Source organism: Acanthaster planci, linkage group LG07, assembly GCF_054643075.1.
Source record: "Acanthaster planci isolate LZ-2023a linkage group LG07, COTS_SCS, whole genome shotgun sequence".
Classification (NCBI taxonomy): Eukaryota; Metazoa; Echinodermata; class Asteroidea; order Valvatida; family Acanthasteridae; genus Acanthaster; species Acanthaster planci.
The window spans coordinates 15,605,170-15,619,089 of record NC_141783.1 but is presented as its reverse complement, the minus strand read 5'-3'; the positions used below and the strand labels follow the sequence as shown (position 1 = coordinate 15,619,089).

At 42.2% G+C, this 13,920-nt stretch overlaps 1 protein-coding gene across 3 annotated transcripts in view; it reads right to left on the bottom strand.

Annotated features, from left to right (window-relative positions):
* LOC110980299 (katanin-interacting protein-like) overlaps positions 1-13,920 on the bottom strand; it is a 31,973-nt gene extending 18,053 nt beyond the window's left edge. For all 3 annotated transcript variants that reach the window (XM_022236866.2, XM_022236868.2, XM_022236867.2), the window contains exons 1-19: positions 13,735-13,920; positions 12,833-12,894; positions 12,161-12,231; positions 11,396-11,562; positions 10,679-10,794; positions 9,917-9,980; positions 9,370-9,518; positions 8,830-9,006; positions 8,163-8,219; positions 6,272-6,473; positions 5,930-5,960; positions 5,633-5,751; positions 5,329-5,501; positions 4,638-4,825; positions 3,464-3,659; positions 2,651-2,914; positions 1,730-1,870; positions 887-1,455; positions 588-719 (exon numbers count right to left, since the gene is read on the bottom strand). In XM_022236866.2, the coding sequence (XP_022092558.2) occupies positions 588-719; positions 887-1,455; positions 1,730-1,870; positions 2,651-2,914; positions 3,464-3,659; positions 4,638-4,825; positions 5,329-5,501; positions 5,633-5,751; positions 5,930-5,960; positions 6,272-6,473; positions 8,163-8,219; positions 8,830-9,006; positions 9,370-9,518; positions 9,917-9,980; positions 10,679-10,794; positions 11,396-11,562; positions 12,161-12,231; positions 12,833-12,894; positions 13,735-13,741 (2,885 nt within the window). In that variant the 5' untranslated portion in view covers positions 13,742-13,920. The remainder of the gene's footprint in view (positions 1-587; positions 720-886; positions 1,456-1,729; positions 1,871-2,650; positions 2,915-3,463; positions 3,660-4,637; positions 4,826-5,328; positions 5,502-5,632; positions 5,752-5,929; positions 5,961-6,271; positions 6,474-8,162; positions 8,220-8,829; positions 9,007-9,369; positions 9,519-9,916; positions 9,981-10,678; positions 10,795-11,395; positions 11,563-12,160; positions 12,232-12,832; positions 12,895-13,734) is intronic.

The window sequence follows — 13,920 nt, the reverse complement described above, 5'->3', positions numbered from 1 at the left end:
GAGCTACATGTAACTGCACAAGTTGACATGCAGCATTTAATGTGACTCTCTTTTCTTGGGTTAAGTCACATTGGTTAAGGGATTTATTGAGCAACTGTATTTCTATTTTTTTGCTAAGCAGCTCTGTCAAATCAAATACCAGTGATATAGTGTGGACCAGTTGAACATTGACAGTGCATGGAGTTCTGTTGGATAGCACGAAATCTTGGAAGAGAAGGGATTTCTTGATAAAGACAGACCAAAATGTTCAGTCCATCTGTTAAGTCCATGTGTCAATTTGAGTATGGAGGAAGAAACATTCCTTCCTCTATGGTTTGAGCTACCACGAACTTAACTGTTGTACTAAACATGAAATCTAGCTTTCAAACAGTACAAGGTGGAAAGAGGTTCATGAAAATAAAGGGCTGAAAATATTCAGCAGCTTTCTTCTAAAGATTCTGTTCTACAAGTAGTTTAAATAATTCTAATTTCTACAGTGGCGTCTGCTAACTCTAGGCCCATCTACAAGTGAATGAAAACAGTCTGACAAGTGACGGAAGTATGCAGAGCATATGCTGTCCAACAATTGAGATTTTCGCCAGACATACCCTGTTATGCTCTGCAGCTGTTCCATCATGGATGGCTCTTCCAGGCTCTGATCCAACCCCTCTGACTGGGATGCTGGGCTGTTCTTGTTACCGTCAGATCTCCCCTTTAAGACCACAGTTTTGCGACCAGATCTATGCACACCAGAACAAGATAAAAGTCCAACTTGCTGACAATGCAACACAGCCCCTGGGGCTTCAGTGAAAACATTTACAGGTCTTTTCTTGGGAATTGAGAGAACACCTATGTGCAATGAGGACAGATATCATGCGTCTTTGGCCTAAAAAATTTAAAAACTCACTCAAATCGATCTTTTCCTGTTTCCTCCTGCGACCGTTGCAGCGGAGATTTTTCCGACACCCTCGGAGTTGCATAGATCTCCAGACTGTCATCGACAGTGGGGATCTCCAAGTTATCCGTCGAGCACTTCAGAATCCTTGTCTTGCTGCGTGGCAATTCAGGCCTTCTCTCCTCCGCATTGTTACTCAAACTCGAGTTTTGTTTTGCAGCTCGCGAGATGTGGTAAGTGTCTTCCTGGGCTGGTTTTGCCAGAGGAGTCCTTTCCTTGGAGAACAACTCCTTGTCGATTTCTTCGCTGACGTGCTTGACATCACCGTGACAACCATTATTGTTCCTATGCAGTGGCTGGTTTGTGTCCGGGCCGACTGGATTGCCAATGGCAGACTGCTGTTTGTCGACATCCTTTTTGAGGGGCTCTGACGGGTTAGGTTCGATGGGCCTTGGGTCACTCAGGATAATGGGCGTCATGTAATCAAAGACCTGATTGCCACACCCTTTGTCAACCCGCCCCGCCCACAATAGACATCCATCAACGAATACGTTAACATCCTTTACACCTATACTCAATTCCTAAGAAGAAAGAAATTTTAAAAAAAGTCAAATAATAAAATACCATTCTTGTTACAGGAAAAATATAACTGCAAATGCCTTTATCTTTTCACTTTGTTAACACTCTGTGTGACCATAAAAACACAAATGCTGAGAAAACTTGATGTCAAGAGGTTCAACTTCAGGAATGTGTTTATAAAAGGAAGATGACAGTTTTTGTGTCAGGTATGAGCCAGCTTCTCTTGCTCAAGCTTAACTCTAATTACTCCTGCCGGTCCTGAGCGAGCAAACTTACTTTCAGACTCTTGTTGAAGTTCCAGACGTCGATTCTTGAGATGCCTGCTGTTGGGGTATCCCCGGTGGGAATACTGAAGACCAGTTTTAGGACCTCACCTCGGCAGTAAGCACAGCTCCACATGTTCCTTTCCTTTGTTGTCTGTTGTCATGGGAACAATTCAAATGTATGGCTAAAGCTAAAACAGCTGTTCAGATACCTGGACAGTAGTACGCTTGATTTAACCTTGCCACTTATGACCTTACGACCTTGAAAGTATAATCCTGCACAATCATATGGCCTGTGTATCTACCAAGATCTAAGCAGTGAACAGGTTAACTGTTATTCGAGGTCCACATCTTGGTTAATTAGTAACAATTTTTTTGTCTCAAACTAATCACATTTCTTTTCTTCCTCTTCAGTTTAACAGGTACGATCTTATAGAGATTGAAAATATCGACCACGTGTGATGTGAAGTAAGCACTACTTGATGGTTGGTCAGCAGCACTTTACAGGGCAAACTGACCAATATGTGCCCTGTCCACACACAACGTCCCTACCAGACATATTCAGGCACATTTATCCTCATTTTCTACAAAAGCAGTCTTAGGTCAAGGCTGTCAAGTCCAGCCACAAGAAGAAGGATGAGAAGTATTGTCAAAGGTTTTATTTGAAAAAGCTTGTGACTCGGCGTAAGACTGGATTACTTGTAATGGACTTGTGATGGACTTGCAGGGATTTGTAATAGACTCGAATATAGCCTGGTCTTAGACTGTTGTCCAAATTACCAGGCTATGGCTGGCAGTCACACGAGTCAATGGGAAATGGCTAGCGAGCTTATTCCATGGGCACCTGTACTATTTCAAGACCTAGCCAAGTCACTCTGACACAGCTTTACGATGGGTGTAAACTGAGTGCAGGGAGGGGGCGCATAAGTCTCACCTTGGCTTTGCCATTGACGATGTTCTCCAATTCCCCCTTGATGTTCTCGTGGGCTTGGGCTGTCTTGACTTGGCCGGCACCCAAGGTGATCTTTTTTCCTTGCAGGTCGAAGAACTGAACATCGGTCAGGCCGATCCTGTTGGGATGACCCCAGTTGCTGCTGGCCTCTAAAGTGATCTCAAGGGTCGGGATGGTGGTGGTAGCGGTGGTGGTGAGTGGTGAGGAAGGCGGGGCTAACTGACTTGATCTGGTGACAGCGGCACTCTGTACAGTCCAAGATGTTATCATTGCATCAACTCACAAACATCATTCAACACAAGCAACTTCTATGGATTTGGGATAAACCATTCCAATCTTGAAAAACCAGTAACAATAACGAAACAAAAGTGATTGCTTCCAAGCAATCTGCATCTATGTTGAACCGTTACACAAAGTTTGAGGAGTCACATAGCAATGTAAGAAGCATTTCATGTTGATGAAGAAATGTATTATCAGTAGCATTCTTAGAACTGTAAAGAATTTACATCTGAAATAAAGAAACTATTTGATCTGGCCTCATGAAGCTAGTGACTTCAACTTAATCTCAGTTCAGAAAAAAGGTATGATACCCAGAAAAAAGGCTGAAACCAAAATACTCTCGATCTTGATGAGTGAAATCCTCTGTTTTCCAAAGTTTACTCAAACAAAAGAACAGTCAAGGACAGAATATCAGTTATAATTATTGAAACATTTTACAAGATGGCACGACCGGTGAACTAGGGCTGTAGATTTGGAAACTCCACATGGAATGCAGCCTATAAAACTTCAGTGCACCTTTGCTCTCGGAGCCAGCATGGGTGTAGTAAACACCGCAGATCTGTCCATATCACCCTCAGCAGTCAATGGGTTATCATCGGCCACTGTCCGACCACCCTCGTGGCTAGGGGTGTGGCTAGGGGTGCTGTCATCATCCCCTACCCTGGCTGATTCCTCCACTTTGCCCAGTGCTGCTAGCAGTTTTCTCTGTGACCTGAGCAAGAGCAATGACAGATACTTTGTATTAAACCCTGAGGGCCATCTACATGACCTCAGCAACTGGTCAAGTCTTTCAGCGGGGAACATTAAGTAATAGGACTTCTGTGTCATTCAGGGCCCATGAATAGCTTATTATCCCTAGGCAAGGTGTTCAACCACTCTCTCCACTCAAACATCCACGTGGGTGAGGTGTGTGGGCTCTCTTGTCACAGTGCATATGGCTACTATATAGGCTGCAGGTGCGTTAGGCTCCGTCAACAAAAACTGTACAGCATGACCAGTGCCTCAGAGCCATTTCTGCCATCCACCTAGCTCGGCTCAGGACCAATTTCGTGCCATGACTATTAGAACAGATATTTGCTGAGCGAAGAAAACACTGTTTCTAGCTGGTTCCCCGCTTGTTTCACTTTGCTGTTTGTTTTGCTACGTAACTGGCTCTGCTGGGAAGTAGCACCACATGCTCACTGGTTCACCCACATAAAAAGGGCACAGGTGGAATGTGTCTCTTCTCAGCTCTTATAGGGATGTCCTATGATACCATCTAGACTACCTTTATCAAAAGCAATCCGTACTCCCTAGAAAACTACGGTGTATCCAGGAATTGCCATATGGGTAATTCCAGAAATTAGGGGTCCAAAAGTGTAAAATTAAAATTTTCATGCCTGTTATATCAGACATTTGTTATTTGACACGGAAATATCACCAGAATTGATTTCAAGATATTAGTATTTGTTTGGGAGGTAATTTGCATTAATTCATAACTCGTGGAAATTAGAAAATGTGTTCTGAGCTTACAAAATCATATGTCAGATGTGACAGGGACACAATAAAAAAATGGACCCCTAATTTCTGGAATTACCCATATGCCTCTTATTCAGACGTAATGATACCCATATGATCACGTGATGACACAAAGCGATAACAATGATGCCATCGTTATGATTACGCTCGGTTAGAGATCCATTGCACTCACCTTGCATCCATCTGTTTGACTCTGTCCAGTACAAAAGCCAGCTTGTGTTCATCAAGGTTCTGTGACGACAGCAGATCTTGAGGAGATATGACGGCCGAGGCAGCGTCAGTACTGGCCATAGGTTTCGCCGTAGATGCTACAGAGGAAGAGCAAGGCTGCTCTGCAGTTTGAGGTGGTGTTGGTGACACCTGATGAGACAAGAAGAAATTCAAAGGGATATCTCTTTGAACACAATGTCAATAAGCATTCAAACACACAATCTGGCATTCAAACACACAATCTACCAAATTACTTTGGACTCTTCTCCAGAGTAAGATTGTTTCATTTGTTTTTAAGTCAAGTCGATTGTGAAAAGCTCTAAAGGGTAGCACCAACACCAATTGTATTTTGCAACAGCCTCTTGACGAAATTGATTTCACAGTCTACAGAATTTAATTTACTCTGTCACTCCATATATTGTGAACCGGGCCAATTTCAACGGACTCTGACAGATTCCCAATTGGGCCGATTTTACTAACTCTGACAGATTCCCAAATGGGCCAATTCAATTTACCCGGGCATCTCTACATGTTGTGAATTGGGCTGATTTCAACTGACTCTGACAGATTCCCAATTGGGAAAAAATGCACCACACAGACCAATTTTCCCTATTTTAATCTGTGATGCAGGAAACTAAAGATCGATTCCCAACCTTGGCCGATGCCTGCAGGGGAGCACTCCTGGCTCCACTGGCTCCTTTTTTGCTGACAGCCGCCTCGTTCTCTGCCTTCATGGCCCTCTGGATGGTTGACAGGTCGTCCGTAACCTGCCAGTCCTTCTCGGATCGCTTCCTCTGGGATGAAAGGGGCCTGCTGGGGGAGTGGGCTGGGGGGAGGGGTCGAAAGATTCCAAACAAGACTTCAGTGTATTCATTGCTTCTAAATTTATACAATTTCATCCTACAATCTGCTCAAACCTTCCAAAGAAAACGATGAATCGTTTTGATTTCCCTCTACCTGAAGTTGTTCTAAGTTCCCTCAGCTCTGAGGTTTTGCTGGAGTCTGGCTGAGCGACCTTCCTTCCATCTTTGGCTTGTCTGGTTGCCATGGTAACCTCATCCACATCTGGTTTCCTTCTGCAATCAATTTTACCACCAGGCAAAGAGGATGAATGCCCCACTCATGAAATGAAACTGCTTCACAGTTTTGAACAGCTGATAATCACCGTATAGTAAATAACGCATAAATTGAATTTGAAGTAGAATTTGAATCCTCCTAATGGCTCTTGTTAAATCATTCTTGCACATGACTTACTTTGCTGAAAGCATCTTCTGCTGTCTTGGCCCTGTTCACAAAGAAAAGACAAAAACACATTCTTCAGTGACAAAATAAGTAGAGGCAATTAGGGGTTTTCCAGATTTTAACTTTGTCCTCAACAATGGTTTCAGTTTCATGAATCTTGAGCAATAAGCCAAGAACTTTGTTCTCGGTGCAGCTTCATTTTCCACAACAGTAGTAATACAACGTTTCTTCCAAGACCAGAGATGGGAGTATATTGATCCAGTTTTAACAACAAATATTAGACGATTATTCTGGAACCCAGCTGCATCTGAAGATTTGGAAAAAACAACTCAGTATTTTCAAAGCATCTGTGACCTTTGTTGGAGGACGATGCAAACTCCAGGACAATCATATCGCCGGGCTCCAGCGTAACATCTTGCCCTGTCTCCAGACTGTCAGCCAAGATGCTAATGTCCTCCTCAATGACCTCATCCGTTGCTTCCATGCTGCTGGCTGTCTCATCTTCATTGACATCATCTTCGCCCTCGTCATCTGAGGAAGTGGGGCTACCATCACACTGACGGTAAGTAAGCATTTCAACAGAATTAGTGCATCTTCTCTGGTCCTTCTCAAGAGAACACGACGGAAGAACTAATGACTGAATCGTAATAAGAAGAATGTCATTTGGGAGAAACAAGTTTACAAAGTACTCCAGAAGGAGTAAACAAATTTCAATTTTCCAAAGCTATTTTAAAATAAAGCAGGTGGAGAAAGTAAGTAAACAGTATTTCAAAAACAAACGAATAAACTTTTCTTCACTACACACTGCCATGATCGAATCTATGCATTTACCGTTTCTACTCAATGAATTATGGACAATTCAATCACCAGAAGGAGGAGCATGACCTACTTTCTCAAGGACTCGATCTCAATTTATATTTCTCTGCTTTATTAGCTACCTTCGTCTTCGTAAACATTACATCTGCAGCAAGAGCCACAATCAAACCTTTAACCCTAACAGTCCTCAGTCCTCCAACAGGTGAAGGATGGAGGACTGTTAGGGTTAAACAGAAAAAAATGATTTGGTAGCCATTGGCTCCCAACGGGGAAAAATATAGTGCCAGCACTTTTATGATCTTAAGTAATCAATTGACCCCCTAAAAGGCAAAAATATTGTCGCCAGCAAAAAAGGCAGCTATAACTTTTGATCGTAGTCTACAGTAAAACTTATGTACAATTAGTACATGTAATAATAAACATGGTAAGTTCAAGTTGGTAACTCACTTAATTGTGCACAGATTTGACAGAACTGCACTACTAATTGCCACGTGCACTGAATATTCATGAAGGTATGTACCCACATGTGCAATGTACATCATACATGTATGTACTGTACGCATATTGTGATCACACACACGATCTGCATGGGGTACAAGTCAATGTTGGTTGGCTCTGGATCTAAACATAAGTTGTTGATGCACTCTATACGGATATTAAGGCCGTTTTTTGCTGCTTTTTTGCTGCAGCGTAAATCAAGCCTGAAACAGAGCTCAGTCTGGAATTAAAGGGTGTCGCTGTGATTTAGAGTGTCAGAAATAGTGCAATTCATGCAGCAGGGTGTCCTGCGAGACGCTGAAACCACGGACATCATAACGTCTGTGGCTGAAACCCCTTGACGAGAACCCTGATTTCGTCAATGGTTTGACCTCAGCGGTGCCTGTATTATGATATGCTAGTTGTGTGACATGTGGTGTACGTGTACACGTGTGTCGGGCCTGGTCATGATTCCCTGGCCTGCACGGATGGACAATGTAAACACATTTTAATATTCAATTCATGATGTGATTTGGCTGTCACTTATACCTTTCTGGAACAATTTGTCAGTACATAATCATTCCTTTTTCTATTTTTAAGCATACTCAAAATTGTTCAAGTACATTTTGTATGTAGTTTCTAAGTCACAAATGGTGACTGTATGGTGAAAATATGATTGCGTTGGCAAAAATTTGGTTGCATTTGCAACTGATTCAGGCGCTATTCAAAGCGTTGGCCACAATGCTAACAACCTCAACTCCACAATAACAAATCTTGCAGATGCTGGTTGATAATGTCAGTGTTGCACACGCTAGAAATATGCGCATGTGCTAAGTGTGAATCAATGTTGAGGGCTCGGTATATTCAGAAACTGTACACACTAATTGCAGGTGATGAAAGTGCAACTCTGTTAGCTTGCCATCCCCTGCCCCCCCCCCACTATCCCTCATACCTTGTGTGAGATACTCCTTCGTATGTCAGCATTTGCTTCCAAACTCCGTCTTAATGTCTTAAAGGAAAAAAGAAATAAAAATCGTGGTTGAAAGAAATGGCAATTACACGTCTGTCATTTTGCTTTCATAACTGAACAGCAGCTGTATTTGTTGCTTAAAATGATTATCAGCTTTACAATAGTAACAGAAGGGATATAAAGATACTAACCACAGCATCAATGTGTATGTGTCCCTAAGCAACACATTTTGCATTAATTGCTTCTTTCCACCCACTGTGCTACACTGGGAGCTAAAAAGGACAACGCATTTTACTAAACTGATTTATTTGCTAGGGGTCAGGTGAACTCGTTGAACTTTCCCTGCACACGTACATGAGCACATCCAGAACCAATTTTTTTCGGGGGGGGGGAATTAATTTTGGGGGAGCCAAGAAATTGGAAATTTTTTAAAAATTTTTTGAGGATTGAGGCTAATGTGGGGTCTTTTTAAATGCTTTTGGAAGGAAGGAAAAAGGAACAGACACTCCCCAGAATCACTTTTCTTTCACTGTTTGTAAAAAAAAAGTCTCCTGTTGGGGGGGGGACATGTCCCCCGTTAACCCTCACTGGATCTACCAGTGACACTGGCATTCACTGGCTTGGCAACAATAATAACGGAAGCACTCACCTTGATATCTTCAATACTCAGGAGAAGATGGTCGCTCGTATCCTCCTCATCTTCCTCCTCATCTTCCTCATCAGTCTCCCTGGCAACACCAGTTTTCTTGTAGTCTCCAGCATCTATTTCCACGTCACTGTCACCATCTGTGGGTCCCTCAAGGATCAGCGTGAGATTCTCCGTAATCTATGAGAAAAATCAGTTATGCCTAGCCACTTACAAATCACCAACAGTTTCCAGGAGAAACACAGCGGTTTAAAAGTAATAAAGTATTCTTTTAAAGATTCAAGATTTCAGTAACTTGCCACAAAGATTGCTTCCTATGTTATGAAGGGTACGGGCTCGATCGATTGAAGCACATATGGAAGCCATTTACGCCGTCTTTTTAAGATGTCATTTAAGATTCAACTCCTGAACGTGTTTGAAATCAGCACGGTTTCACATGCACGTGTTGAAACCACAATTCAGACCAGTGCAGGCCACAAACTGTACATGTGCAGCCTCAGAACACAACCGCTGACCCCATCTACGAGAGGCTGAGAAACAAACCTTATCATAGTCCTCTTGTTCAGGATGCTCCTCGGAAGATGCACAGGCCTGCTGTTGAGGAGGGGATGTGTTGGTCTGAGGTAGGGATGCTTTCACGCTCTCATACATCTCAAAGTCATCTTCATAGTCACAATCTGCATCATCTTCATCTGTGGCAAAGAAGATGATTTGCTGAGCAAACTAAAATGTAAAGCACAAAAGTCTCTTCCAAATGTCACCAGGAATCCAAAAGAAAGACATCTCCTTAGACAAAGAATAATTGAAAAGGACAAGTAGGTCTTCAAAACAAACTACAAATGCACTCAAGGGTAACATGTCTTAAAAACAACAACAAAACAAAGAGGCTTTCTGACATACTTTGTTAGGCAGTTGCATCAACTGTTCAATGACGACACCTGATCACCGAATAACTGTAATAAGGCCGTGGTCCTATTTACTTGGCTATGGCTTGAAAATACGCACATCTCTATGGAAAATGGCTACAGCCATTACCATAGACTTGTGTGTAATTTCAAGTCACAATGCTTGTTACATCTTGACGACTGACCTCTGCCCCACCTTGACCTGACCCGAAGCTTCTCTCCCTCATTGGTCTTGATGTCGAAGGATTCCTACAGAACAAGAATATGAAACCGGTCATTCCTGAAAACCAAATCAGCAGCCAACCAGAAACTCCACAGCAAACCCAATATCCAATCAGTTCCTCTCCTGCACACACACTAAGGCGAGTGTGCCAAACTCTGAATATACTGGATGTTATTTCTTCCAGCCTGTTGAAACTGTTCACACAATGATTCAGATTAGACAGAGGTCAACAGCATTTGCCCTGTATAGGAAAAAGAGATGTCATGATTTTAATTGAAAACAATGTCCCTCTGGTGGGAAAATATCAGATGTGCACGAAGGAATGCACTGACCGTCGACATTTATGATCTTCAAATGCAAGTCGTGCGCAATGACCTCCACTATATAGCACTTCTAGGTCAGAGAGGGTTAATGTTTACTAGTTGAAAATGTTTATGTCGCATTTTCGGAGGAACTCCACAGGAGAGACTAGAGCATATGACTCAACTGCCACTGAGCACTCACAGAATGTAATGTCCCTACTTGTCTGTATAATATGATTAAAATACACTCTACAGCTTTGTAATGTGCTGACATAGACGCACCTTATTACATCAAGTCCGGTGAGTCCAGGAGTTGATATGGTCTCATATAAATTCTGCTCATTGTTCCCAAAGTGAGCACGTTGTCAAGTGTCTCACACTGAAACCATCCCTGCGATGTTGGGGGGAGATCAGGGACTCACCTGCAACCAGTTCTTCCTCTGTACCTTGCTGGGTGCTGTCTTGGCCCGGCTTGCATCTTCCTTCTCACCTTCCTCCTGGTAACCATGGAGACCCCTCACTGGGCGACGAGGAACATCTGCACCGCAATATATGCCAGACGGCAGGATTTGAAGAAATGATCCAACAACCCTTCTGTAATCTTTTCCAACCACTTGTGAATGTGCAAACAGGTTACACATAATTTCAATTAGCAAGACCTTGGCCAATGGCCATCATCAACCGCAAATTCTAGAACTGACCCCACGACCTTGGCAGTGGCCAGAAGCAGATTTGGCAGAGCATCTTCAGTTGGGGTCTGATGCCAAAAGTTAAAAAAGGCAAATATTGTCACTGTGTTCCAGACAGGAACAGGCAAACACAAAGGCAGATGCTCTTACTGGGCAGCACTTACGGCATCCAATTTCACGAAAATGTTAAGTCAAAACTATTACAAAGCCAAATGTTATGTACTTAGCAAAACAAGAAACAAAGGTCAGAACCAACCATTTATTAAGTAACAGTTTGCCCACCAATCTTAGTTTAGGTTAAACATAAATTTCTATGCTGAGCAGCTCAAAGACATTGGTCCCAGGTGCTCTGAGCGAAGGGTCCAAACCGTTCAATTTTTCAAAAACTTCCTTGTAGACACCCAGATGGACACACAGAGACAAGGACAACGACAGGCTAGACTAACAGACCTCCGGCTGTTTTGGGCTTCTTGGAGCTGGGCCTCCTCGGTGAGTGCTTGACAAGGCCTGTCAGACCAAGCTTCTGATTAGCCCCATTGACGTACAGGGAGAAGCCTTGCTCTTTCTGCTCCAGCTGGATTTGTCGGTCATCCTTAGCCTTCAGCTTTTTCAACACTCTGTGAAAACAGTAAAAGCAAACATGCACAAACCTGCAACCTCCGCATTTCTAATGTTTAAAGCTACATAGGTTTCCACTGATTACAAGCATGTAGGCACATGCAATAAACTCCTATACAGTAGTAATAGCTCTGGAAGTCTGTTTGGGACACTGCCTTCTACAAGTAAAAAAATCACTTCTGAGCAGACTTCTCAGCTGAATTTAAGAAGTCTCACTGAGCAGCTTCATGGAATTCCCTTGATTTGAATTTTCTCACTCCAAAATGACGATCCACAAAGAAAACACCAATTTCAACATTTTACTACATAGAAATTAGAATTCCTTGAAAAGTACATGTATACTGTAGGCCTGAGTTGTCATTTAACAATGTGAAGAACACTTCCATAAGCTGGTGATCAAATCAACCAGCAACTTTAAAGGCTAACTAGAACACAGTTTGGCCACAAAGTGCTGGGGGGCTGGGATACTTGTGCATTCAGCATCCAATTCAAACAACGTTTAAGAGGCTCTGCTGCATTTACTGCAACTCCCACGCAATTCTTGCAGGCTTGCTGCTGAACAGTGACTATATAAGTGCTCGGTAACAAGTTTATTACCTGTTTTTCCTTTGAAGAAACAGCAGGTATTTATCGTATCTGTCCGGTACATCTTCCCTCACACTGCTTGTCTGGAGGAAGATAATGTTTGGCAGAACATTAATCCCTTGGAATCTTGGAAATAAGAATAATACAACTACTCCACAACTTACAAGTGCTTCATACTGATATTTATATTTTCTTAAGGGAATTTCCCCTCCAGTTTTTTTTTATTTGGGGGGGAGGGAAGATCTCATCGATAACTAACAGCAAGACTCTACAGAAATACAGAGCTATTTGTGTACTGATTCCTGCAGGTTATCGCTGGAGAAGTGGCACACATTACTTGCTTAAATTAATAGACAATTATGATGATCATAGGTGGTTTTAGCCAGGATTTGATCACAAGGTTTCACGATTTGCAGGTGAGTGACAACTTGCCAACAAATGTCCACATGTGACATACATTCAACACCACAGATACATACAACATGGCACACGGCTTCCTTCTGATTTCAAAACCATGCATCAGCCAAAAAAGCATGACTGTTGGGTACATCCCTAAGTTTCCTTGAAAAATAAACAAAGCTAGACTTTCAACAAACAAGTATAGTATAGTATAACGTCAGGACCCATTTTCAGTTTCTAATCCAAACTAGAAACAAACAGATTTGGTGACAGATTGAAGGTTACCTGTTGTTCCTTAGGAGGTGGCATGGGAAACTCTCCTTTTTGCCACTGTCTCCTGTGACCAGCTAAACAAATAATAAAATCAACAATTGAATGTGACATGAATCAAATTCCAAAATAATCCTGAATACGCCTATACAGTAGTTGATGACTAATGACCTTGGCACGTACACCACGTCATTGACATCTACACTCAAAGTGCATAGCTTACTATGCAGATTATACACGGCAGATAGTGGGTACTGATGAGAGAAATGTCTAGCAACAGCCATTGCACAGAATCCAGAAGGAACATTAAGTAGTTTATCAGCCATCAGAATGTGACAACATGTCCTAAAAATTCAAATTTAGGAGGGAAAATATGTAAGTATTTACTTAGAAAAAAATTAGAAATTTTCAGACCAGTTTCACAGAGTTTGTACACAGGGGTCAAGTGATGTCCATGTACAGAGCTCTTCCCATGTCAATAAACGAAGGGTGGGGCAGGGATAACATGGGTAAGGCAGAGGAACATACAATCATCCAACTTTCTGATGATAATGGATATAGGAGAGACAGCCTGCATTGCTGTGCACCCTCATGGAGCAGAAGTATCGTAGACGGTCAATTTCACAAATTTTCAGGACCCTGAAATTCAAAACCCTGCCCTCTTTTCTTTGTACAAAATTATAACCCTGCAGTTTGGAGAAATAATGTCATTGTCATCTACTTAGGTGCCTGAAAGCTTAAATCTAATTCTTCCTTTAAAAAAGGGGGGTTCCGAAATTGACAACCCCCAAAGTATTACTAGCTTAGTTGAACTTCAAAATCAAGTTCAAAGGCAATAGCCAACATTGGCCAATGAACGTCGTGATGATGATGAATGTTTCCACGTACAATGAATGACATGATGTAGGCCTACTTACGTTCCATGTTGAAGTCACGGCAAATCAAATTTCGCAAGAGCTCTAATTCTCTGAAAAGCTACTATATAGTGATGAGTCCCATTTCATAGAGCTTCCATGTTATTATTCAATCACAGTAATGTAAACAATGTCGACAATTTGCGAGGAAAATATCGTTTACGATCACCACCATAACTACATTGGGGT